This window comes from Littorina saxatilis, linkage group LG4, assembly GCF_037325665.1.
Source record: "Littorina saxatilis isolate snail1 linkage group LG4, US_GU_Lsax_2.0, whole genome shotgun sequence".
NCBI classification, from domain to species: Eukaryota; Metazoa; Mollusca; class Gastropoda; order Littorinimorpha; family Littorinidae; genus Littorina; species Littorina saxatilis.
The window spans coordinates 61,566,457-61,594,360 of record NC_090248.1 but is presented as its reverse complement, the minus strand read 5'-3'; the positions used below and the strand labels follow the sequence as shown (position 1 = coordinate 61,594,360).

The 27,904-nt window shown below is 45.9% G+C and overlaps 1 protein-coding gene and 1 non-coding gene across 2 annotated transcripts; both read right to left on the bottom strand.

Annotated features, from left to right (window-relative positions):
• Positions 1 to 912: 912 nt before the first annotated feature.
• LOC138965281 (calcium-independent phospholipase A2-gamma-like) lies at positions 913 to 26,020 on the bottom strand. The gene is made up of 8 exons (XM_070337411.1): positions 25,536 to 26,020; positions 22,082 to 23,082; positions 21,626 to 21,777; positions 20,504 to 20,770; positions 18,376 to 18,433; positions 13,408 to 13,599; positions 11,464 to 11,662; positions 913 to 1,329 (listed from the first exon to the last, which is right to left on the bottom strand). The coding sequence occupies exons 2-8, from the start codon at positions 23,072 to 23,074 to the stop codon at positions 1,079 to 1,081; spliced, it is 2,112 nt and encodes a 703-aa protein (XP_070193512.1). The 5' UTR covers positions 23,075 to 23,082; positions 25,536 to 26,020; the 3' UTR covers positions 913 to 1,078.
• On the bottom strand, positions 9,577 to 9,695 carry LOC138965738 (5S ribosomal RNA). Its single transcript, XR_011455511.1, has one exon. It is a non-coding gene; the product is annotated as a 5S ribosomal RNA (ribosomal RNA).
• Positions 26,021 to 27,904: the final 1,884 nt, after the last annotated feature.

Below are 27,904 nucleotides of genomic sequence, written 5' to 3'. Positions count from 1 at the left end.
GATTTAAATAAATGATCAAAACATACTCCTTGAGATAACAGTTGAGAAGATCTCATGAAGTTAGCATATGCATGTAAATGCTGTGAGATAATTATGAGCTTCGATACCAAATCAGCAAAATGCTTTCATTCTTTTATTACATTTCAGTCTTTTATTACACGTGGTTCACCTTGCTTTTGTTTTCGATATTAACAGCACATCATCAACTTCCAATTGCAGTCAATCTTCAATTGTAGTACAACTGTTGTGGTTTTGTAGTTTACATGTGCAACACACGATGAAGCCCACCAGATTACGTCAGTCTGTCACACACGTAACAGTTGTCGTGGTCGCAGCGTTAATGTCTTGGCAGTCAGAGCTACAAGGTGAAATCACTCTGCTTTACCAAACAAAGGGGGAGAGTTTTGTCCTTCACACGCAGTCGACTCTACAATCCAGCTATTTCACTTCGAAAAAGTTGTAAGGGTTTCACTCTTTACCAGCTGTCAATTGTACAATCCATCTATTTTACTTAGCAAAAGTTGCAAAGGTTTCACTCTTTACCAGCTTTCAATTGTACAATCCATCTATTTTACTTAGCAAAAGTTGTAAAGGTTTCACTCTTTACCAGCTGTCAATTGTACAATCCATCTATTTTACTTAGCAAAAGTTGTAAAGGTTTCACTCTTTACCAGCTGTCAATTGTACAATCCATCTATTTTACTTAGCAAAAGTTGTAAAGGTTTCAATATTGACAGTCAGATGATGTCAGTCTGCTTCATTCAACACAGCGGGTGGAGTTTCACTCTTGCAAAAAGTTATTGTGGTTTCAAAGCTAACACACGGTCAGACAGGACTAAAAGATGATGTCAGTATACTTTACCCAACACAGCAGGTGGGGGGGGGGGGGGGGGGGGGGAGGAGGGGAAGGAAACAAGTGGGGAGGGGGGGAGGTGTGGGGGGTGGAACTTCACACTCGGTCAGACAGACCTACAAGATGGTGTCAGTCTACGTCACCCGACACAGCGGGAGGGGAAGGGGGTCGTAGGGGGGATGGGGGTGAGGTGGGGGGTGGAGCTTCACATACGGACAGACAGACCTACAGCATGGTGTCGGACTTCAGCTTGACCCAGTCCATGGCGTGCTGGTGAGCCATGCGAGTCTGTGTCAACGTCTCCACGGCTTTGCGTATCTTGATGTCGTTCTTGCGCAGGTACATGGTCGCGTCGCGCTGCATGCCCTCCAGGCGATCCGACCGGATCTCGTCCAGCAGCAGGTCCTCCGACAGGTAGGGGTTGAAACGAAAGTAGGTGGCGGGCGGCATCAGGTCGTTCATCATTACGTGCACACCTGCAAGGAAAAGGATAAGCTCTGTTGTAGTGTTTTTACAAGTGTGTGTGTGTATTTGTGTGTTCTAATCCTAACCATAACCCTATCCTGTGTGTGTGTGTGTGTGTGTGTGTGTGTGTGTGTGTGTGTGTGTGTGTGTGTGTGTGTGTGTGTGTGTGCGTGTGCGTGCGCGTGTGCGTGTGTCTGCGCTCTTCAGTGTGTGTGCATGCGTATGTGATTGTGTTTAGATGTGTCCATTTTTTGGTGCATGTGTGCAGGAGCATTCAGGCAATGGGATGTGTCAACACATTCTTAACTAGTCTTCAGAGTTCGCCACAACCTATTTTTCCTCTTGCATAGACACCACGTGAATGTTCTCATCGCTGTTGCTGCCAACCTCACAAATGTATCAGGGGTTACATTGCTCCCACTATCTATGCACCTGTTACATCACAAATTCGTCTTCTTCTTCTGCGTTCATGGGCAGAATCTCCCACGTACATTCATGTTTTTTTAACAAGTGGGTTTTTACATGTATGATCATTTTAACCCCACCATTTAGGCAGCTATAAGCCGATTTCAAGGGATGCATGCTCAGTAGCTTGGTGTTTCTATAACCCACCGAGCTCTGACATGGGTTACAGGATCTTTTTTGTGCGCACATGGTCTTGTGCTTGCATGTACGTGTACACACAAATGGGGATAAGTGTAACGCGATTGCATAGGTTAGAGTATGCACTTTAGTGGATGGATGTGATTGGTGGCATTCTCTCAATAAGAGACTGACATCATGTGGTAACGGGAAAGTAAGTAATTTATTCATCACTCTTCTTGCGCATGTCTGCATATAATTATGTAGAGGTTACATGCCGAGTCTCAGTGATTATTAAAAATAATGGTCGAAGTTAGCGGATCATAAAAAATGCGAGCTTCAGCGAGCTTTTTCATGACCGCGAACTGAGACCATTATTTTTAATAATCACTGAGATGAGGTATGTAACCTCTTTATTCCTCCTTTCTTCAGTTATTCAAAGAAAAGAGGAGTTTTTGTGCGAAAGTTTGATCGAATCCTATTCAGTCTACCTGCGCAGGCGATTGAATAATGCGCGGTTGTATAGTTCAGGGAAAATCAATCAATTCTGTTAACACTTTTTGTCAGTTTCCCTGTTATGGACTAAAATCAAGCACACAGTTATGTTGTTATTCTGCTGTGGCGGTAAAGGTAGATAGTGTGTGTTCTGTTCATGTTTTGGTATCGCTCAGGAAATGTTCTTTCTTCGAATGGGACAAGCAGACGAACTTTTGCACCCGTGTTCCAACGTTAAAAACTGTATGAAGTTCAGTTTTCTGGGGCAAAATAGTGTATGAAACCGCTGTATGTTCTTTAAATTGATGAGATGTGTGCATTTGGTTGCGTGTGATCTGTTTATAAAATGAAATATTGTCGAAAACTAACCGTAGGATTGCAGTTTTTTGTCCAAGCAACTCAGTTCAGAAAATTTGGAAGGGGAACTACTCTTGTTGCAAGACAGAGTACGAGAGTTACTTGCCTTGGGAGTTTGCTTGCACTCATAAGAGATTTAAATCGAGTTTCTCTGCACTGATCGATAGATTTGGATTTAGAAAACAACCAAACTCATCGATTTTATATGGAGATTAATGTGTTCAAGCCTGTAGTTGCCAGTTTAAATGCAGTATGTTTGTATTGTTTGGTCTAGAGATGTATATTTCGTACATTAGAGCGTTCGAAACTTTTCAATCGCTAAAGTAGTTCCCTCAAAGTCTAGCTCATGAACCTGTGAGCTATCGAGGATTCAGGCCCGTTGTTGGCTAAGTGATTTTGGTTGTTGGGTAAGTTACCGAAAAATAACTAGCCCTACACGTTTAAGCCGGTCCTTAATTGGACGAAGTCGACTTCGCGTAGCTCACTTCGCGAAGCTACCGGAACTAGACTTCGTCGCAGTCCAAGGGAAGGCACTATGGCGGAAAAGAGAGTTATCTTTTCATGTCTTGGCGTCTCAAATGCGCGTAGTCTCGACCAGCGCGTGGTGTGCTTCTTTCTGAGTACTTTACGTCACAAATTGTACTTTACGTACTTGATGATGACGTAAGTTAATTGTATGTGTTCTATTTCGTTGACTGAGCACGGCCGGGACCAGTTAGCGTGAGCGCTGGGATTTCGAGTTTCATTCGACATGTCAATGCATCGCAGTATGAAATAATACAGGTAGGAGGTTAGTTCGTGTACTTTGGGTCAACCAAAGTCGATAAATGCATTCTTCACTATGGTATTTGTAAGGCTTCTTTTTAAGCCTACTGTCTATATGATACTTACCGAGACAGTACTATTCTTGCACATTATCTATTATAGGCCGAAAAAATTGGACAAAACGCTGAGTGGGTACAATTATCTCCCATAACCATGCGCCACCGTGGATCCCAAGCACTGTCCGAGTGCTTCCCCCTTACAGGATGTAGGTGGCGCGTCCTCTTTCTTTATGAGCTGCAGACCCTCAAAAAGCCCATAACATATCAAGAGGGGAGGCGGGAGGGAAACTCTAATAGTACTGTCTCGGTAAGTATCATATAGACAGTAGGCTTAAAAAGAAGCCTTACAGTCAATATAACACTTACCTCGACAGTACTATTCTTGCACAGAATACCAGAGTGGTGTGAGGGTGATATGTAGAGTATTAAACTCCTTAATCAAAATCACTTAAATCCAAGGATTAAGATACCCAGGCAATTTTCGAACAGTACTACCGTAAAAGAAAATATACCCAAGAAACATACCTTAGACTGACGTGACCATGCTGGCAACCACTGCTGTGTGGTGAACTCAATGTCAAAGTCCAGGCCACTCAAAGCTTGAATACCACTGAGTCTACGGCAAGTGGCTAAAGCGATGAGGAACAATTAGTCTTAAAAATCAGCAACTTGATACTGATGCCTGCCAGGGGTTCAAACTCATTGCTACGCAGGAGTTTGAGGACCAGAAAGACATCCCCCTTGGGAAATAAAACCCGAGGTTTAGACACCGCTGCATTGCTAATACCCGAAAGGACATTAGCGATGAGGGAGGACCTGATCAAGTGTTCAGATCTGCGACCAGTAGCGGCCGCAATCGTGGAAGCGATGGCAGATCTGTATCCAAGAAGAGTCTTAGAAGAAAGACTCTTCTTTTGATACACTTCCACCAGGAAGTTGGCCAAGTCCTGTGTTGAGGGATAAAGCGGCTTTATCCCCTTGGACAAGGCGAAGGTGGCCCAAGCTCTCCAGCGTAAGTCGTAGAGCTGATTAGTTGATCGCCTCTTAGCGTTCAAGGAAAACTCTACTGAACTCTTGTGCAATCCTAGTGCAAGCAGTTTGGAGCGCACAAGAGCCATGCGGTCAAGCACAGACTCTCTGGACGTGGATGAGGGAGGCATGATCGAGGCTGGAGCAGACCTCCCCCGTCCAGATCCAGAGGTAGAGGGTCTACGTGGGTGAGACCGCGAAGATCTGGAAACCACGGAGCTGTTGGCCAGTAAGGCGCGACCAAAATCAGTCTTGGTCGTTCCTGCAGATATTTTGCCAGCACCCTCGGAATCAGAGATGTCGGGGGATAGGCGTAAGCATCGAGGAGCCTCCACAAGAGAGTGAATGCGTCCAAGTGGAACGCATTCATGTCTCGAAAGGGGCTGACGTACCTGGGAAGCCGAGCGCTGAATCGAGTTGCGGACCGATCGATCAGAGGACGGTCCCACCTTGCCCACAGACGCTGTAGAACGTTGTGAGCGATGGTCCATTCTGTGGAGAGAACCTGATCGCCCCGACTGAGAATGTCGGCCAGGGCGTTCATTTTCCCCGGAACGAACTGGACTGACATCCGGACCTGATTGGTCTGGCACCAGAGCAGAATCTCCTCCGCCAACAGGGAGAGGGACCGAGAATTGGTGCCCCCCTGGTGGCGAAGGTAAGCTAAGCATGTGGTGTTGTTGTCCCCGTTGAAAATCAGAGGGGCCAAGGACAGGCCGAATGGGAGGGCCCGAAACTCGAACACTGTGCCCTCCCAAACGAACCGGAGCAGATGTCGGTACCCCGGGGCCACCAGGATGTGGAAGTAAGCATCCTGGAGGTCCCAGACATGGCCCAAACGTTTGGCCGGATGACCAACCGGACCGACGAAGGGGTTTCCATCTTGAACTTGCACCTGTGAAGGTACAAGTTCAAGGTGGAGAGGTCCAACACCGGCCTGAACCGGCCGTCCTTTTTGGGGACGGTGAACAGGCGGGAGCAGAACCCCCGAGAAGGCTGAGAAAGGGGGTAGACCGCCTTCTTCTCGACCAACGAGTTCACCTCGTCCTGAAGAGCCTGCCATCTGGCAGGGTCTCGAGGAGGGGGGAACGTCCAGGGTAGAGCGGACAATGGAGGTTGTGACGACAGCGGTAGAGAAAACCCCGACCACACCACCCTCAAGAAAAACTGGTTGGAGACCAGTCTGCCCCACATGCCGCGGGCCCGAAAAAGGGAACCGACGGACGAAAGAGGGGCAACTTGAGGGGGCATCAACGTAGGGCCGGGACTCACTGAAAATTCTGCTGGCGGGCAGGCGCAGGCTTGCGACCACCCCCCCTGGTGGTGGTGCTTCCCCTTACCTGTCTGAGCACCCTTCGTCTTGCTTGGGAACGCAACAGGCGCCTAAGAGGAGGAAGAAGGAGGCAGTGAAACTGGCTTCTTCTTCTTCTTCTGAGGCTGGGAGCTGGAGGTGACTGTAGCACTTCTCTTACTCCCCGCCGCCGTCGCCGAAGCAGCGAGGCCAACCATCAGAGAATCAGTGTTCCTCTGGCGTGTGGACTCCACCACAGAACGAACAGTGTCCGGATGAAAGAGGGAAGAAGGCTGAGGAAACGTGTTCCTCAGACTCTTCCTCATATCCGGAGGCACTATAGAAGTAGGCAGAAAATGATCACGGAACAGGGCCAATAAAGTGGACCCGTGTTCCAATGGCCAATTCTGCCGCAGACGTCACGCACGATCGCACGGCATGCAAAGCCCGATCCACTCGAACCGTGTCAAGGACCCGAGTGGAATCGGACTCTGTCCGATCGGGAGGGTCCAACAGTGTGGACAGCGTGCTCATCCATGTCAAGGCCTGTGATTGGGCCTCGACTGTGGAAGAAACGGTGGCCTCAAGATTGTGGAACGAAGCAGAGCTCAGTTCCACCTTCTTGACCGAAGGCACCTCCCCAACGAACACATCACCGTCAGCCCCACCCTAAACACTCGAAGTCTGGAAAGGGAGAGTTCGAGAGTCAAAGGGAAAAGGGAGGGACGAAACAGATTGGACACGAGGAAACAGTGGAGGTGCGCCTCCCAAAGGAAAGCATGGCACTGAACCCGCGTCCTCCCGAGGAACATAGGTCGCGTTTGCACGTGAATCTGTACTCCTCAGGCGATGTGCTGCCGCTTCCACCGTGGCACTAAGACTAGGGTGGAACGCGAATTGCCGGCGGACGGATCGTTCATAAAACGAGCCGCCGGCAGACGCGGCGTGAGCCTCCCACGCCCGGGCCGAAGCGGACTCAAAGGACGAGAGGGCGTCTCAGGGAAGGACGTCCTGAAACTGTTCAAACGTCCTTCTAGCTGTGCGAGGACGAGCCTCCTGCCTCTCGTCCTCAGACCCCGGGTCCAGGTCCTGTGTGTCAACACTAGACGACAGACGCTTAAGAGAGGCATCCGTGACGTCAAGACGCCGCGTGATGTCTGTCATGTACTGTTGGAAAGTACGAAGCATAGCTTCGGAAGTTCCATCAGAAACCGGCAAGGGTAGAGGATCAGTGTTAACCTCAGGGCGACCCTGATCCTCCTCCCTATCGTCCTCCGACTCACTCTCCTCTTCACTTCCCGACAACTCCTCAAAAGCAGGAGTGTAGGGAGCTTGAGGGGGAAGAGCCGAAAGCGATGAAGCAGGCTGTGAAGAAACGCCCACAGAAGCAAGAGGCCGCGAAGACCCCTGCCCCAAAGACGAAACGTCTCCAGCAGCCGAAGGGGGAGAAAAACAACAACCCTGCGACTGTTGGGTCAGCCCAGCCAACGAACCCCCGCCATTTATAGACTGAACAGGAACCCATCGGGTCTGATCAGAAAAGAAATGGTCCGGTCCGGTCGGGGGTGCCGATCCGGTCCGGTAGGGTGGTCCGGTGTTCCGGTCCGGTGCCGGACCATCCGGAGGTCCCGTTCGGCACCGAACCATCGTACCCACAGAAGTGTTCGGGTGGTTAGGTCCGGACGTGGACATACCGTACCATCCGGACCCGTGGTCCGGTATGGTCCGGTTCGGTGCCAGACCATCCAGACCAACAGAGGTGGTCGGGTGGTCCGGCACCGGGCCATCCGGACCCGTAGGTCCGGACCCGTAGGTCCGGTACCATCCGGAGGTCCTGTTCGACATCGAACCATCCGTACGCACAGAAGTGTTCGGGTGGCTCGGTCCGGGCGTGGACGTACCGTACCATCCGGACCCGTAGGTCCGGTTCGGTGCCAGACCATCCGGACCAACAGAGGTGGTCGGGTGGTCCGGACCGGTCCGGTAGGGTGGTCCGGTGTTCCGGTCCGGTCCCATCCGGAGGTCCCGTTCGGCACCGAACCATCCGTACCCACAGAAGTGTTCGGGTGGTTCGGTCCGGACGTGGACACACCGCACCATCCGGACCCGTAAGTCCGGTGCCAGACCATCCGGACCAACAGAGGTGGTCGGGTGGTCCGGTCCAAACCACCGGTCCAGCACCGGACCATCCGGACCCGTAGGTCCGGTCCGGCACCATCCGGAGGTCCCGTTCGGCACCGAACCACCCGTACCCACAGAAGTGTTCGGGTGGCTCGGTCCGGACGTGGACATACCGTACCATCCGGACCCGTAGGTCCGGTTCGGTGCCAGACCATCCGGACCAACAGAGGTGGTCGGGTGGTCCGGACCGATCCGATAGGGTGGTCCGGTGGTCCGGACCGATCCGATAGGGTGGTCCGGTGTTCCGGTCCTGTGGTCCGGTCCCGTACCATCCGGAGGTCCCGTACGGCACCGAACCATCCGTACCCACAGAAGTGTTCGGGTGGTTCGGTCCGGACGTGGACCTACCGTACCATCCGGACCCGTAGGTCCGGTGGTCCGGTATGGTCCGGTTCGGTGACAGACCATCCGGACCAACAGAGGTGGTCGGGTGGTCCGGTTCGGACCGGACCACTGGTCCGGTACCGGACCATCCGAACCCGTAGGTTCGGTCCGGTCCCGTAGCATCCGGAGGTCCCGTTCGGTACCGAACCATCCGTACCCACAGAAGTGTTCGGGTGGCTCGGTCGGACGTGGACATACCGTACCATCCGGACCCGTAGGTCCGGCATGGTCCGGTTCGGTGCCAGACCACCCGGACCAACAGAGGTGGTCGAGTGGTCCGGCCCCGACCGGACCACTGGTCCGGTACCGTACCATCCGGACCCGTAGGTCCGGTGGTCCGGTGTGTTCCGGTTCGGTGCCAGACCACCCAGACCAACAGAGGTGGTCGGGTGGTCCGGTCCCGACCGAACCACTGGTCCCGTACCGTACCATCCGGACCCGTAGGTCCGGGGGTCCGGCAAGGGCCAGAGGTACTGTCCCGCACCGGACCCTAAGGTCCGGTACGGTCCCGTACCATGGGTCCCGTCCGGACCAAACCCGGAGGTCAAGTCCAGTCGGGACCCGTGGGTCCGGTTCGATCCCGACCCGTAAGCCTGGAACGTTCCGGACCCTTGGTCCGGACCATCCGTCACCCGAACACCAGACGCTAAGGAATGGCGTGGGGTCAAGACGGTCCGGTCGGAGGTGTCGGTCTGAGCAACAGAAACAATGTTCCCGTCGCCCTGACCATTCGACAGAAGTACCACGTTCTGTCGAACACCTCCACGTCCAGTAACTAGTCGGCCGGAGCGTCTTAACAAGAGGGACAGCCACCAGTCACACGGACGTCAGAGGGAACCGTAGTAGCAGTGGTCGTAGGCACGAAGCCTGAAACCCCTGCCCCCACAGGACCGCCCTGAACGGGGTCAATTCGCATCCCAACCCCAGCGGGGAGGGAATTCAGAGACCCCGTCATCTCCTCCGATCTCCCCCCCCAGGAGGCCGAAACTACTGTCGAAACAGCAGCAGACGACCCAGCGAGGGAGTTCAGAGGAGGACCCGTGTCCCTCCTGGCTTCCACAGCGGTGGAAACCGAGGAGGGCACAGGAGAGGCACCGGAAAAAGGAAGATTTTAATGCCAACTGCACCCGGTGTTCCCAGGCGGTCACCCATCCAAGTACTAACCGGGCCTGACGTTGCTTAACTTCGGTGGTCGGACGAGAACCGGTGTTTACAACGTGGTATGGCCGTTGGCTGTCAAAACCTGAGTCTCTCCAGTAGCCCCTAGATCGGATTCACCAACCCCCAAAGAGGGTTGGGAATCGACCTGCCCCCGGATTCGAGCCAGGGAGGAGAAGGAAACCTTCCCCCCAGGCTTGAAACCGGGAGGAGCTGAAGCCTGAGACTGAGGGCCGGACAACGGCGTCGAAGGGGGGGGAAGCCTGTTCCACTGAAGGAGAAGGAGAAAGAAGCTTTTTCTTTCTCCTCGACCTTCCCCGAACCTTCGACGGCGCAGCCCCGCCCGAAGTCCCAGGCTCAAGCCCAGCCTGTTTGAGCAAGCTCGCATTGAGCTTGCTCAAACAGGCTTTCTCCGCCCTCCCTCGCCGCAAACGCAAAGCGTTTGGGGAGGGAGAGTCGGAGCGCCGAAAGATCCCCTTCTCCGTGCGTAAAACATGACGCTGGGCGCCCGGAGAAGGGTTGCCCCCGGCAGACTCTGGTTCCGTAGAACCAGAGCCCAAAACAGGACGAGACATCCTACCTCGCCCTGTACGTACCCTTAAAGACCGAGAATTAACAAAATTCAAAGAAAATTTAGGTCAATACTCAAGTGAATGCGGCGAAACGAGAAGCAGACGACCGGTCACCACGAAGTAGGACGGGAGGCACGCCGAGTCCGCCACACAAAAACGGAGGCACAAGTTGAAGGAAACACAACGTAGCCTCAAGCCAGAAGTGGAATAACACACAATAATCCAACAGGTGATAGTCCACACAGAAAAGAAGCCTCTTAGTCCAAAATAATCCGGGAGCGTAGCAGAAACACAGCCGGTCTGACACGCGCGAAAAAAGAAAGAGGACGCGCCACCTACATCCTGTAAGGGGGAAGCACTCGGACAGTGCTTGGGATCCACGGTGGCGCATGGTTATGGGAGATAATTGTACCCACTCAGCGTTTTGTCCAATTTTTTCGGCCTATAATAGATAATGTGCAAGAATAGTACTGTCGAGGTAAGTGTTATATTGACGAGTCTGATTTCGTCGTCCATCTTGAATCGAAAGCACTCTTCTTACAAAAAAACCAACTTCGTTGCGAGCTGCGGCGAAGCTTCGCATCTCAAAACTTGAGAAGCGATGTTGGGGTCAAAGTATCACGCCGTAGCTGCGGGTTTTTGGTATAAAGACTTTGCGAAGCTTCGTGTAGTCGACTACGGGCTCAATTAAGGACGGGCTTTACAGAGAGAAAGAAGCAGAGGGGGGAATAAATATATATTACCCGGACAAGGGGGAACTACTCGTTGGCCCACTGCATAATAAAGGACCAACAGTTATCTCCTCAACAATAAGGCACTTGCGTGTAAGTTGACCTGGGAGATTGGATAATTCTCCACCCTTAACCCACCAGGAGGAGCTCTCCACCCTTAACCCACCAGGAGGAGCTCTCCACCCTTAACCCACCAGGAGGAGCTCTCCACCCTTAACCCACCAGGAGGAGCTCTCCACCCTTAACCCACCAGGAGGAGCTCTCCACCCTTAACCCACCAGGAGGAGCTCTCCACCCTTAACCCACCAGGAGGAGCTCTCCACCCTTAACCCACCAGGAGGAGCTCTCCACCCTTAACCCACCAGGAGGAGCTCTCCACCCTTAACCCACCAGGAGGAGCTCTCCACCCTTAACCCACCAGGAGGAGCCGGGATTGGAACACTCAACCTTTCCCATGGGAGGTCGGTATCTTCTGCACTAGACAATTGCGCCCGTCAAGTACGCAGTGAATACCAGAGTTCCTGAACCGCCTTCCACTCACCTTCAGTGTCCGTAACGCTGTCCACGACCTTGCCCACCTTCTCTTTCAAGGACACCTTGTTGGTGCCGCCCAGTTCCACCTGCGGCTCCCAGCGCCCTGTTCCCAAGGAAACCACGCACTGGATGTTCTCATGGGGCCACAGCAGGCGAGCCTCATGGACGGCCATGGCTGTCGGGTTGTTGTTTGAAAGCCCTCCATCCTAGCGACACAACGCATAGGCTTTTTTTCAGAATTCATCTTCCAGCCTACAAGGCACTTCAGGAGCAACCCCCCACAATTAAGGTTAAAATGAGACATATCCACACAATAGGCACTTCCAGAGTATCGCCCACAAATCAAAGGAAGAATACACAGTGGAAATATGCTTGCTCCCGATGTGCGGTTAGATCAAAGCCACAGCATTGTAATAGCTCCACTTGCTGTATGATTTAATCTGAAATACCAATGCTGATATTAACACTAACCACTGCCCACAGCACCACACAACTGTCCATATCAATACTGATACTAAAGCTAACCACCACATACAGAGAGGGTGAAGTACAGTGGAACCCCCCTTTTAAGACCTCCAAAGTTCTGAGAAAATCAGTCTTAAAAAGGGGGTCCATTTACACAGGTCATGAACAAAAAATCTGAGAAAACAGTGTCTTAAAAGGGAAGAAGTCTTAAACAGGGGGGTCTTAAAGGTCTTAAAGGTCCTTGTCTACATTTTTATACCAAAATCGCCATTTGACCATTAAAATGCAGTCTATTATTTACAATTATCAACAATACACCCCTTTTCGATCCGGAAAGACGAAGCCAGTGTAGCAGTTTGAAAATTCATTGTAGTATTCCAGCGTAGTACTCATAGTAGGATATCCTTATTTGGAAAATGCCAAGCGCAAAACTCCTCTGAAATCCTGTGCATTTCGTGCGTTTAAAAAAAAGCGTGGACAGCGCTCCAGTGTCAAACTGTTGCTGCACTTGTTTGGGCGTGGCTATAAGCATAGTGACATGAATTTGATTGGTCAGTATTTTTAGGCAAAGCACATGTTCTCAGTAAACAGAAAACAAAATACTGGAAGCGTGAGTCACGCTACCCAAAAATAAAAAATTTTTTACATACCGTATTTGATGGATTACAAGACGCACCATTTTATAAGCCGCACCCCCGACTTTTAAAAAAAAATTGGGACGAGCCACGTATAGGCCGCGTCACTATATTAGCCGCCGTCGAAAAAAACATAATCAGATCGTGTCAATCAATCAAAAGAACCAGGCAAACGAAAGTATGGTATTTGGCGAAATCAGCTCCGAGAATAAACAAGTGAAACAAAGATGAAAAGTGAAAAAGTTTGAAGAAAAATATCACACACACAATTTGTAACCAACACACACATGTAGTCCCGCCCGGAATAAGCTTTTTTGGGATGATTTACGACTTTTGCGCACATTTCGAGCAGACGAAAACACAACATGGCGGCTCTCGCTCCTCCAACTATCGCCAGACACAAAAAAATGAAATCTCACGCGCGCAAGATCCTGATACATCCGGTGTTTCTCTGTACGCTATCTTGTCACGACGACTTGTTGACAAACGAAGATTCGCGAAAGAAAGAGAAAAGCGCCGAGTCTTGAGTAGAGAACTAATAAAGTACCGGTAATCGCTAATCGAGCGAAATGAAAATCCGCGGCGACTTCCATTAGGTGAATGCTATTCAAGTTTAGGTAACGTTTTAGCCGCATCTTTTCATAAGCCGCAATGCGATTTTTTTTCAAAAAAAGCCGCGGCTTGTAGTCCGTCAAATACGGTATATTTTTTTTTCTATAACTTTTTTCCCCATGGTTCATTCATCATCTGACATAACTTTTTAGCGAAATCTAACCATAAGATTATTGAAAAAAAGCAAAAATGTAGACGACCACCTTTAAAAGGGGGGCAGGGGGGTCAACTGTACTCACAGAGTGCACATAGTCGCCCAGACGGAAGTCCTCGTAGTAACCCGGGGCAGCCGAGGACGCTCGGATCACCTCCCACAGTTTGTTATGACAGCTCCCCGAGTACGCCGAGTACGTGCTGGGGGGCAGGTTGTAGTTCCGGAACACAAAGTTCTTCAGCCGCGGCATGTTGATCACGGTAGAGATCGCCGCCATCTGTAACCATGGTGACAAAGGCCATAGAATGTATGAGCATGAACAGCAAATCCAAAAACAAAGAGACTGCCAACGCAGGGTTCCATATCACGTAAAATTAAGGGTATAATACCCTTTGACCCTCCAAATCATGTACGAGATGCTCTCCAAAGAGGTAAAAAAACGTACGAGTCAAACGCTGAAAGGGTATAGCCTTTGCTAGTTTACAAGCAACAACACGCAGGCCGCCTGCTCTACTGAGACCACTAAAGTACACGCCGTGTTCGTGCCACTCCTCTGTCGACACTGACACGCCGTGAAGCAGAGGTTGCCTCCCTTGTCCTCAAACTGCGCGATATCTTTAAAGTGATCATCTCGATGGCACTGTTCGCTTTAGCCTATCCGATGCTGTCGCCTGCTCAAAAAAATGCCTCGCAAAACGCTCTGGGAAAAAAAATGACATTTCATGGATACACCGATTGTCACTCAAACCCTGTGAAAAATCTGGAAGGAGTATAAAAACCCTTTACTTTTTTTCCTGAAAGGGTATGAATACCCTTGACTTTTGGGGTTGTGTGGAACCCTGCAACGTTCCAAAATTCAGAATAAAAAAACAAGAAAGGTAAGTTGTTGGAACGTTTGTTATTGACACAACAATACTTTACAGTCACAAATATATCGACCCAACGGTCTTTCTTGTTTTTTTATTCTGAATTTTGGAACGTTGGCAGTCTCTTTGTTTGTGGATTTGCTCATCTTGCCTGACTGCAACCCTCTTGTTTGTTTTGTTCTTCTGTGTGCGTAATACATCACATCAAGCTAAGTTTTTGTCACTAATTGTTTGTCTGTTCACTTAAAAGACCATTGGGTCAATATATTTGTGACTGTAACGTATTGTTTTGTCAATAACAAACGTTCCAACAACTTACCTTTCTTGGTTTTTTTTATTCTTCTTCTTCTGCGTTCGTGGGCTGAAACTCCCACGTACACTCGTGTTTTTTGCACGAGTGGAGTTTTACGTGTATGACCGTTTTTACCCCGCCATTTAGGCAGCCATACGCCGCTTTCGGAGGAGTTTTTTTTATTCATGAACAGCACCATCAATATAAACACAAGCTCCATTTGTTAAAAACTTCAGTCCTTTCTGAATATCAAACACCGCACAAGCATACAAAGCTACTCACAAACAGTATTGAAATAAACAATAAATAAAAGATATCGGAACTTAGATTAAATCAGATCTAATAAATGAATCATACATGACATTAAAACATTTGACCCTGATCCATAAAATCAGCAACTTTAAACACAATTCCTATCACCAGATGTGCCACAGTCTGATCCCCCTGTGTTTTTAACTCATACTCCCCCAGAGCGTCCAATACCCCCTGCTGAAGCTCCCAATATGCAGATCCCTGAAACACCCCTTACACACACTGATACCTATCACATACATCTGTTTCTATTGAAACTGGCTTCCTGCAATGTTTTAGCATTTATAATTTCAGAAAACTTGCAGTAGTTACTTTGCTGCGACTTTTCAAGTTTAACTTTAAGTGTCCTATAAGACTTTGAAGCTTTCTCTTCCCTGATCCTGTTATTTTCTGACTAAATTGTGTGAAACAGAGGTGGTTCAGTAAATAAATCATTTCTTTTTTGTTTGTGAATGGTTTTAATCCAATTTTTTTTTAGATGTTCAAATATGAATGCTGATTATGTTAATTGGAAGTTTAGACATTTTTGAAGATTAACCTTAGTTGTAAAAAGCCGTTAAGTGTATTAATTACAGGTGACAGTTTAAAAATAGAGTCAAAACCAAACCAAGGTGTTTCATTCTTTGTATTCATGACAAACAAACAGAACATTCCATTGTTTATGTAAACCTGCACTTTTACTCACTTGTTTCAACTGTCACATATCAACTGTCACATGTCAACTGTCACCCTAAAAAATAAAAAAAAAATAAAAAAAAAAACCGTGCACACACACGACAGTGTTTATGCACTTTTTTCCCCACTTGTTTCAACTGTCACATATCAACTGTCACATTCAACAACAAAAAACAAAAACAAAAAACAAAAAACACACACACACACACACACAACAGTGTTTATGTGTAAACCTGCACTTCTACTGACTTGTTTTAACTGTCAAATATCAACTGTCAAATATCAACTGTCACATTCATAAAAAAAAAATTAAAATAAAAAAAAAACACACACACACACACACGACAGTGTTTATGCACTTTTTTTCCCCACTTGCTTCAACTGTCACATATCAACTGTCACATTCAAAAAAAACAACACACACACACACACACACACACACACACACACACACACACAACAGTGTTTATGTGTAAACCTGCACTTCTACTGACTTGTTTTAACTGTCAAATATCAACTGTCAAATATCAACTGTCACATTCATAAAAAAAAAAAACCACACACACACACACACACACACAACAGTGTTTATGTAAACCTGCACTTCTACTGACTTCTTTCAACTGTCACATATATTGTAAGCCTTTTCGCATGGACGCTTTGTTATTTGCTTTTAAAATTTTGTCAGGATTTTAGGCGCAAGCGGGCGTCAGATGTTGATTACGAAAATGCTCCAAAGTTTGCGAATTCTCCAGGTTTTTGTTGTGCTTGCCAGTTGCAACTTCCTTTGCAATCTGTTTATTACACACAACATTTAGAAAAGTGAAGACGAACAAAGATAAAATTTCATGCAAAAGATAGTTAGACAAGAGAGAATTTTTACAACACCAGAGTGAGACGAGTGAGAACTTTGGACAATGCACATAAGGACGGGGTAGCCCACACCAGTTTAACATTTTAACTCAACGTTTATTTAGTTTTTTTGTTTTTTTTGTTCCGCCAACTTGTCCAGTTACAAAAGGGAAATAAAATAAAGATAAGAAAATAAATCAGCATTTCAAATATCAACTGTCACATTAAAAAAATAAAAAATAAAAAAAACACCAACACACACAGTGACACACACACACAACCACAACAGTGTTTATGTAAACATGGGGGAGAACTTTTTGAGAACAGTTTCTGAGAAAAAATATCCTCAAGTGAGACAGTTCGCATTGACTTTCTCTCGCAATGTACACAATCACTCATTGATCAGCATCACCCTCAAAGCTACAGGCAAATCCAGCTAACTCACAAACGGTTAAGTCAAAATTTCGCTTAGCACAAAAAGAAATTCTGGTCCGGAATTATCCCTCTTTATCTATGTGTACAAAGTACCCTGAGCTCGAAATGGGATTTCTCTTACGTAAGTCGAAAGACGGATAGCACACAACAGAAAGTCAGTCCCAAAGACAAAGTTTACTCTATATTTACTACAGCAACTCGAAACACGAAACTTGGCGTCTCACACTAGCGCATTGTGTAACCTTATTCCCTTCTTCTCTACACGGACGCCACACCGACTGGTCAGTCGGCACGCAATAAAGTATGAACTGAAGTTAGGAGGGGGCGAGGAGTAAGGAGGGGGCGAGGAGTAAGGAGAATTATCCAACTCCAAGAAAACACTCTGAAAAAGGTGGGGAAGTGGTGACAAGGCAGTGAACGCACTCACCATGCATCATACGAAAGCAGCCACACAAACACAGCACAGAGGCAGAGGCAGGTGTGCAGATGCTTTGTGAGAATAAGCGTTGAAAACCAGTTTGAATAAAAAAAAAACCCAGCAGATGGAGCCGCATGTCATAATCATTCTTCTTGTCTGGCTTTATTGACTGCATGCCGATCTTGTGGCAGTGACTTTTCACTCTTCAGTCGGACTGTTCACAAACCGCTCTCACTCTCCCTCACTGACTACCCTAAGCCCTACAACTGATCTTTGGAAATTGTTTGGAAGAGTACACCTCTCTATTTCTCTCCAATGCTCTTCCTGCTGACTTCAGTGACACCGGACACCCCACTGAGTTTAGCCAGCTACCCCCCCCCCCCCCCCCCCCTCTCTCTCTCTCTCTCCCCAGCCATGTACTGTTTGGTGTTGTGGCCAGAGAGGTGTCACCGGCTAATTGAGGCCAGCTGCACTGTTCACTCAGAGCAAAACTAGTTGACTGTGTCTAACTTTTGACAAAGCAACACAACTGAAGGGTTCACAGATGTCAATGTCATCGTCGCTGCTACTCAATGGAATGTCCGAAATTCCGGATGAAAAGTCAGATAAATCGGCAGTGTGCACACTTGACACAGAAATGTCACTTTGACCTGAATCTGCAAGGCCTAACACATCAGCAGGGTTGCCGAAGTTCCGAATGTCAGCGCGATCGAATCCATGAAAAGATGATGAAGATGATGAAGATGAACAATCCAAGTCAGCCATTTTGATCCAAACATTCTCTCGCAAAAAACTCAACTAAAATCGGTCAGGAAAAATAGAAAGGGTAAAAAAAAAACTGAGACAAAAATCACCAACTGTCAGCGGTTGTTGACAAACGAGCACCACTCGCGGTTTTCTTCGTGAAGAGCTGTATTTCCGGGTTATTCCCCTTTAGCCTTAGCTACAGGTACGCGCGCGGTTTCAAGCGGATCAGGATCGTCAGCGACAAGCGGAACGGCGCGGTATAGGACATTAAGAGTTAAAATTGCTGGAGTTACGGTCCATGCAATGCCATGGGGGTAAATGCCAAAATGGGTTAATACTCAAAAGAAGCTTCATATCACACAAAAGACAGACTCATGACACCAACATATAAAAGATCTGAACTTGGACTTAAAGTAAACCATGTGAACATCCACAGCAATCAGCCACAAGCAATACCTTGGGTACTTGTGGGTCACGGGAAAATTCAATCATGGTTCTCTGCCCCAGCTCTGCCCTGAAGACAAACACACAAAGCCATGACAAACAACAACACAAATAGCCCATTTGTAAGGAGCTGATTACAGTGGAGTCCAAGTACAACGAATCTCAAGGGAGATACATTTTAGTTCGTTATATCAGTAATTCGCTGTAGAGTTTTCAACCCTAAATGGCCTCAAGACAAGTTTTCCCAATCACCTTCAAATGATCGTCCCATCGATCTTTCCTTGGAGAGTACAATCTCTGCATGTTTTCAACAGCTTCATAATATAATCCATAGAGAGAGGCAAACTAACAGCGGGAGGTGCATGAAAAGCGTCAGTTTTCACGATAAAACTTTGACTCGCTCATTCACGGAACATAACTGCACTCCGGACTGTCCACAGTGTTGAGCAATTTAGGAGACTTCACTGCCTGAGGAGAGTATTGATTCAAACAAACGCGTGGTTCTATATCGCGTCACTCGGTCACGGATCGGAGAAAACAAAAAAACAGTTCCAGATTTCAAAACCATGTTCGTCAGCCATTGCTTTTAGCAAGACAGACCACATGTGCACGAGCTTCGCTGACGTACATCGCAAAATGTCATGACGTCACAACAACTTTCGGTTTTGGTTCGATCTGTTCCGTGCACCTCCCGCTGTTAGTTTGTTCAAAGTTCGCTCATCACGCGATGTGCACTTGTGTTTGTGTATTTTTGTCTTTGGAGACAATTATTGACATCAGTTCGTTGTAGCCTTGTGACTTTTAGAGACAAAACGGCTCTGGGGCGTTGAAAACGTGTTTGTTAAAAGAGGGGTTCGTTATGCAAATGAGTTCAAAAGGTTCGATGTAGCCGGAAAGTAACAAGTAAGAAATAGAAGGCTGTCTGCCGGGAAATCAATGGCAGTTTGTTAAAAGAGGGATTTCGTTATACCCAGGTTCGTTATAGCTGGACTCCACTGTATTACATTTCAATATTCCCAAATGAGTCAAGATGCACAGACATAAAAAAAAACACAGACACACTCTCGCTAACACACAGATACACAACACTCTCTCAGTCTTTTGCCTTGCTCTGAATTTTGTCAGCAGTAGTACTCAAATAACAGCTATTTTAACAACATAATGATTAGAACATTGTTAGTTTAACTATATCTTTATGATAATCTTGCTATTATTAGCCTCACTTGCTTTTGTTTGTTTTTTATTTGTCAATGTACATGTATTTCATTTATAAGGAGTGTATGCCTGTACGATTCTTACCTGCATCAGGACAATTGACAAAGGCTTTTATGCTATATATGACAAAATAAAAAAACAAGATTTTTTTGGTAACAAATTTTAATTTTTATAAGAATTATTTTTTTAATTTTTATAAGAATTATTTTTTGGATTCGCTATATATGACAAATTAAATTCTTGTACTTCTTGTTGTTGTTTTTGTTCTTGTTCTTGTTTCTTATTTGTTTTTGTCTTTTTGATGCTTGTTTTACTTTTAAATCATTCACCAACGTTATTTGAGTTCTGCATTTGTTTGTAAGAATATGTAAGAAAACGTGTAGCATTACATCTCTATGCTTGTAAAATCAAGTTCCATCATCATCTTGCAAACCTCATAAAAAAGAATCATGTACATTGAAACAGTCAGTATACATTTCACACAGAGAGCCACACTCACTTGTTACTTTTATTTTCATTTCTTGTATTTTTACAGTTTGTACACATGGACACATCTATTTTTGTTTGTGCATGGCCAATGGCTCTGGTGTAAAGGGGTGATAACTATTCATTATCATTACATTATCACTCAAGATAATTGTTCATTATTATTACCACATCACTCACAATAATTGTCCATTATCATTACATTATCACTCACGATAATTGATCATTATCATTACTACTCACGATAATTGCTCATTGTCATTACATTATCACTCACGATAATTGTTCATTATCATTACATTATTACTCACGATAATTGCTCATTTTCATTGCATTATCACTCACGATAATTGCTCATTATCATTACATTATCACTCACGATAATTGCTCATTATCATTACATTATCACTCGCAATAATTGCCCATTATCAATACTCACTGCAGTATTTGCTCCCATTGGTCAGAATCGTAGAAGGCGTGGTTCCAGACGAGGCCCGTGGTGCCGAAGACGCGACTGCGACTGAACATCTGGTTACTGAACTCCGTGTAGAGCTTCCGGCACGTGTCTAGCGGCAGTCGGTACAGACACACCATGGCCGCGATCAGTGCCCCCGTGCTGACACCGCACACGAAGTCAAACATCTCGTACACAGGTTTGCCGCTCACCTCCTCCAGTTTCTCCATGCACTGCAGGGTCATCAGGCCTCTGTGCAACAACACAAGAAAGGGTCATCAGGCCTCTGTACAACAACACAACAAAGGGTCATCAGGCCTCTGTACAACAACAAAACAATGGGTCATCAGGCCTCTGTACAACAACACAATGGGTCATCAGGCCTCTGTACAACAACACAATGGGTCATCAGGCCTCTGTGCAACAACACAACAAAGGGTCATCAGGCCTCTGTACAACAACACAACAAAGGGTCATCAGGCCTCTGTACAACAACACAAGGGTCATCGGGCCTCTGTGCAACAACACAACAAAGGGTCATCAGGCCTCTGTGCAACAACACAACAAAGGGTCATCAGGCCTCTGTACAACAACACAAGATAACTCTGTTAATTCCTTGCAGAAAAACCATGAGAGGTTGCTACATTGCACAACTGTGCGTTTATCTGTACTTTGTCCTGCTGCAAGGCCATCAAGCCTCGGTACAACTGTGCTGGAAGTGATCATGTTAGCGTATCCGATTCTCTGAATCGTGCATTTATAAATATATGCGTCCTATCCCTTGCTGATCTGCTCCATGGGCTCAAAAAACCTCTCAAGAATAAAAGCCCAGTTTCTTCTTTCAAAGATTACACTGTCTGTAAGATGAACAGATGAGTGTTCAAATGAATCCAGAGACGCAAAACTGGCTGATATTACCAGAAGTCGATGGTGCAACTGCATCTACATTTCTTTTCAAAAAAGGATGCTTACCCAGCCCATCACTACCATTTTCATTAACATTCACGCACACTGACACACACACACACACACACACTTACTCTCACATCGACTGATTACATAAAGACGGAGTCTGCAGTCTCCTTTCCTGAGCCTATTACGACCTACCTGGTGCCGCCACCATCCAGGGTCAGGATGCGGATGCCCCGGCCCCGTACCGGTCCATGGTAACCAAGGAGGCACAGAGCCTCCAGCGCCTCCTCCTTCAGTCCCTTGTCCTCGGACTGCGTCATCTGCAGCAGCACAGGCACTGCCTTGCACTGAAACACACCACTGCCGCCATAAAGTCAAACACGTATCCAACTCATATATATATATATATAGATATGAATACAGTCTGGTCGCTTGATCACATATTTTGTTCATTGCTGAACTGAAATTCCTTGAAAAGAAAAAGGATACTAAAGTCACTTCACGTTTCTCATTACAAGGAACCTCATAACACTTTCTTGGTTTGATCCTTTGGTCTGTCAACTAAAAGAACAACTTCAAACCAACCCCAAACAAACAATCATGCACTAAAGCTAACTATTGAAAAAAGGTGCTGTGCAGCAAGCAACATACCTCTGTGGCTTCGTGTCGGCCACTGGGGAACTGCTTGAGGTGTTTGCACAGGTCCTGGGTACGAACAATCTTCGACGTATAGGATGACGCAGACCTCAGGCTGGTCACAAGCGCACGCGTCCGGGCTTCAATGGCCGATCTTGAAACAAAATCTTTCCTGATCAACGGCTTCTTCTTCACTGGTATGCTGTTAGCGTCGCTGAATTGCAGGGGGAACTTTCTGAAAAAACTCCATCCAACATCCGTCTCTGTGATCACTGGCTTGGGACTTGGCTTGGGGCTGGCTTTGCCTTCAGGTTTTTCTTGGGGTTTGCTTGGCACATAATCAGGCGTGGTGTATGCGTGATAAAACGAGACAATGCTGTCGTGAGTGTCTTCCATGGCTTTCTGAAAGCTGTGCTGTTCTCGCTCTGTGTCTGTTTTTGCTAGCTGCTGTACATGAGGTGTTTTTCTCGCTGGAGATGTTGCTTTTGCACTTTGTTCTATGACCGGGAATACCTCTTTCATTTTCTTTGCATCTTTCCTTTTGAACACTACCAGAGCGCCATTCTCCTTCTTGCTGCTGCGGCCAAGTAACCTGCCAACTTCTTCTACTAGTCGAGAGGGCCTGTTAGCAAAACTTCCCAGGCCGTTGAAAATACTGCCTAAACCGCCCTTGGCCCAGCTTGAGAGATGGACTTGGTGCAAAACTTTGCTGACTGACTCTTGTTGTTGCACTCTGCTCCCTCTCCCTCTTCCTACCACTTGTGCTTGTGCATCTTTTTTTAATACACCGGACTGTTGTACATATGTGGACTGAGAGTTGGAAGACTGACAGCCACAAGATGTGCTGAATGCTGCCAAGCTGTTTGTTGGAATCTTGCGGTCACTGGGGATGCGGTCCTTTGGTCGACCCGTTCTGTGTGGGGATGCATCCCGCGATGAGAGGCCGACTAGTAATGTTTTTCTGTGAGGTGAGATCGTGCGTATTCTTGTTGCACACAAACCACTCATCTTGAAACCTGCAAGTCCAAAAATGGAGAAAAAAAACATTAGCTTTAAGTCATCCGTGGAATGTCATGCGTCCAGGCAGGGACCTATACTTAAAACACCATCCTGTTAAGAACTCTTTGTGCATGTGACATTCCTTCTGCTAGTAATTCAACCAAAGAATCCCTGTAATGAAAGGCCACCTCAAACCAAGGACACCTTTGGTTGGCCCAAATGGTCTCCTTTCATCAAAGGTAGCAATGAAGTACTGTGTATATATATTTCAAGAGCCTAAGAGTAAGAGTACCACTACCAGACAGACTCTTAATTGTCAAGCCAGGAAGGTATTTTTCACTGCTCATATTCAGTCTCTTATTGATTACGCATCCACTCTATGGGACTCTGCAAGTGATAATTCCCTAAAGCTACTCAGCAGATTACACAAAAGAGCGCTAAAAGTAGTATTACTCAAACAGACTACTCTCACCGACTCAGACTACATCAACATAGGGGTCCTACCTCTAAAGTCAAGAATGAATTACAACAAAGGAATAATGATGCATAAAATTATGACAGAAAATGCACCCGAAACCATTTGCTCAAAGTTCTCCTTGAAGAATTCGCACCACTTTATAAAACTAAACACTCCTCTTCCTAGGATAGACCTATTTAAATCAAGTCTTGTTTATTCAGGAAGCAGCCTCTGGAACGCTCTTCCGGACGCCCTGCGGCAATCCACCAACACGGATTCTTTTAGAACCAAATATTATTTCCATTTAATGAACTCTATGAACAAATAAACTTGATTGGTTGGTATGTTTTCTTTGTATACAGTTGTTCATTATCGGAATTATGGTTTATTGTGACAAAATCACGAAGATTTGGCTCTGTAATACATTGTTTTGCTGAGCTAATGTATTGTTGGGTTACTTTCCGTTTATCTTCATTGCTTTACACCCAATTTTGAACACTACCTTATGATCTACAATGCTTCTACATAATGCGCTTCATGTACATAAACTTATATGTTCTACCAGGGTTCGACACTAGCGGGGGCGGGGGGCGGAACGCCCCAGAGTTTTGTGTTCCGCCCCAAACATTGCCGAAGCTTGGGGCCCATTCCGCCCCAGGATAAATTCCAACAATGACAAACAGAAAATTCTAATGCCAGAGCCGATCACTAAAAATCGCCAGTCAAAGTCGTCACTGAAATTTGCGTTACGATCAATGCCGCAGTCAAGAAAAAAAAACCATTGAAATCGTCGAAGGACAATGCCGCAAGGGAAATAACTCCCAGATTGCGCTCTTTAGCGTGAGAGATAAGTATCGCCTTCAAATTCCAAACGCAAAATGTGGCGACACACTCATCCCTGGTGTAAAAAGACATGGAAATGAAGATGAAGAACAGGGTGGAGAGAAACGAAAAAAGGAGACCGATGCAGGCAAAAGAGCGAAGCGCTGTCGTAATTTCAATATCAAATGGTTGAAAGAATTTCCCTGGCTTCAGTACGATGAAGAAAAACAGACAATGCATTGCCGCACGTGAATACTGAGAGTGGGCCCCAGATGTTTGTTTTCCGCCCCAGCAATTTCCATCTTTGGGGCCAGTTTGGCCCCAGGCCAAATAAGTTAGTGTCGACCCCTGTCTACCATTAATGTTTTTATGTAACCTTTTTCTAGTCATAGTTATAGTAAAATAGTTTAGTCCCTCTTTAGGGCGAGGGCCAGATGCAAAAAAGCATATCTATGCTTATTCTTGTCACCCTCGAAAAATAAAGATTTGTCATTGTCATTGTCATTGTCACTCTAACAGTAACAGTAACAATGTATTACAATTTACATGTAGAACACTCACACAAATGATAAAACAAAAGAAAACAAAAAGCAGCCCAAAACACATGCAAGGACCATACACACAAACAAACAGGTGGGTAACAACATTATTTCAATGACACACCTATAGTATTAATATTATGCAAGCCAACTGATATCATTATTAATGATAATTCAACCCCTACATTTTCCCCTTTCTGATTATCAGGCTGTTAAGCTGTTAGAAATTCTAGGTTTGTAGAAATCACTCATTGGCATTGTATTCTTCACTAAACCATGCATAGACTTTAAAAAAAAATTTTTTTTATACTAAGAGTAAGACTGTAATTTTGACCATATAATAATGTACACTGACCAATATTTAATTACCGACTACCTTCATCACCTCTCTCTTAGAACTTACACTACCTGTCCCCTAAAAAACGCGAATAACTAATACTAACAGTGTTGCGCATAAGAGAACAATCAGGAAGCCGATCAGAAAAGCAGCCACGAGCGATTAATTAACCGCACTACGACCTCTGATTATCCACAAAACAGTAGACTTATGGTATATATACCACCACAGCACACAAGATAAAATATGCAGAGTGTCTAAAACCGCTTTTACCGGATTCATCGTATACAGAAGAAACATGGAAAATTCACATACCGAAAGTGAGATGTCAAGAAGTATGTCGGTCAAAAACGTTGGACGTTCGAGTAATGATGAAGTGTCCCCAGAAGTTGGTGTCGTTTTCTTCCAGACTTCGACTTAAATGCTGAAAAAAATACCCCAAGATCCTGCGACTAAATTAAACAAAGTTTTGTCCAGGAAATAACCACGTCAACTGAATGGTACGATTCTCAACTTGCCAGCAGACGTCAGCGAATGTGTCAGAAGCCCCCTCATCACAATGAAAACATCATGGCGTGATCCAAACGACTGCAAAACGAAGGATTTGATTGGGTAGCCTAATTTTACTGTGCTCGTCATTCGAAAAACCATAACACAACCACAAACTTGGCAATGGGCGTGTCCTGCGTCATTTGGTTTATTCTGACTAAGGTTGTCCTGACAGAACCTCTGCTGACACCTCATAAGACGATTATCAGCTTGCGCACGAAGTTACTGCTACCTGTGTATGTTTAGAAACAGTACCGACATGGTAATTTGTTATGTTTATTCATGAGGACGACGCCTTCGTTTTTGACCAATAGCGTTGCAGTTTGCTTCTATTTATGAATTGAGAGGTCACAAAAAGGTGACGTTTTGGGCAGGAGTTGAAGGCCTTTGACTATAAACACACCGGTTGTGCAGACACACTAACCGACTTTTCTCGATACGTCTGCATGCCAGTGAGGCACACCTGAAACTGTTGCAACATAAAGACACCTTGGTGACCTCTGCCTCAGAACCGCTATTCTTTTTTCCCTTGCACATATATATATATGTAGTATGTACCTGAAACCTGCTGATCATCCTAGCTAACAGCAGTGTGTAAAATGAGCTATATATTGTCAAGAATTGAAGTAGCCTAACAAAAAGAGTGTCTGGGAAATTAAAATCACAGGTTAACCAATTTTTGTTTTATGCAAAAGGTGTCACTGTTAAAAGTTATAATTACAAAGTTCCAGTGTTAATGTAACCTGAGTGATTGTATTGATTGTATTTATTGTTCAAAATGATGCGTTATGGACTAATAAAACTTGAACTTGAACTTGAACTGACTGCGATCTTGCATGACAGGTCTAGCTGTTAAGTTCACAAAAGGTGATTATTTTCTGAAGTCTAAAAGCTCATTTAAAAGAAACCGAGATAAACAAACAAACAAAAATAAATGGCACAACATGAACAATAATCTAAAAACGAAAAGGAGAAACAAATGTGTAAGGAAAAAGAGTGAAGCATTTTAAAAACTAAGAAAAAAATGCCTTTCTCAAGATTGCTGAGGATAATTCATTATTTCAATTTCAAACAGATTTCGCAGCAGAAAAGGTGCTGAGAATACATGTACTGACAAAGTTATAACCAGTTCCAGTAAAATACCGAAGAGCTATCTCTATTTTCTCTTTTGCCTGAAAATGAAGTTATCACAGAAGATATTTACAAGATGACTTGTTTTTACTCCGAATGTTCATCAACAGGGTCCAGTGTTACCTATCATACTTGGTATGTCATGGGAGGTTCTTCCTGCATATACTGGGTGGCCGAGTGGTAACGCACTTGCGCTCGGAAGCGAGAGGTTGCGAGTTCGACCCTGGGTCAGGGCGTTAGCAATTTTCTCCCCCCTTTCCTAACCTAGGTGGTGGGTTTAAGTGCTAGTCTTTCGGATGAGACGATAAACCGAGGTCCCTTCGTGTACACTACATTGGGGTATGCACGTTAGAGATCCCACGATTGACAAAAGGGTCTTTCCTGGCAAAATTGTATAGGCGTATATAAAAATGTCCACCAAAATACCCGTGTGACCTGGAATGATAGGCCGTGAAAGGTGGATGCAGCGCCTACAGGCTGTTGATCTACTGGCCGATGTGAATGCGTGATATATTGTGTAAAAAATTCCATCTCACACGGCATTAATAGGTAACATGCGCCTTGAGTCGCCTTGTGTGATGAAATATGTGCGCGATATAAATCCTCGTAAGTAAATCGTAAATAAAATAAAATAAATATACATATATACTGTTTGACCCCCCTTTCAAGACCCTCCAATTTAATTAAGACTTTCTCCCTCTTAACCCTTACACTGGTGCAATTGTGTAACACATGTTACATAGCCACTGGTGAATTAACCCTTACACTGGTGCAATTGTGTAACACATGTTACATAGCCACTGGTGAATTAACCCTTTCACTGGTGCAATTGTGTAACACATGTTACATAGACACTGGTGAATTAACCCTTACACTGGTGCAATTGTGTAACACATGTTACGTAGCCACTGGTGAATTAACCCTTACACTGGTGCAATTGTGTAACACATGTTACATAGCCACTGGAGAATTAACAGAGAGAACAATAAAGAAAAACGGTCATA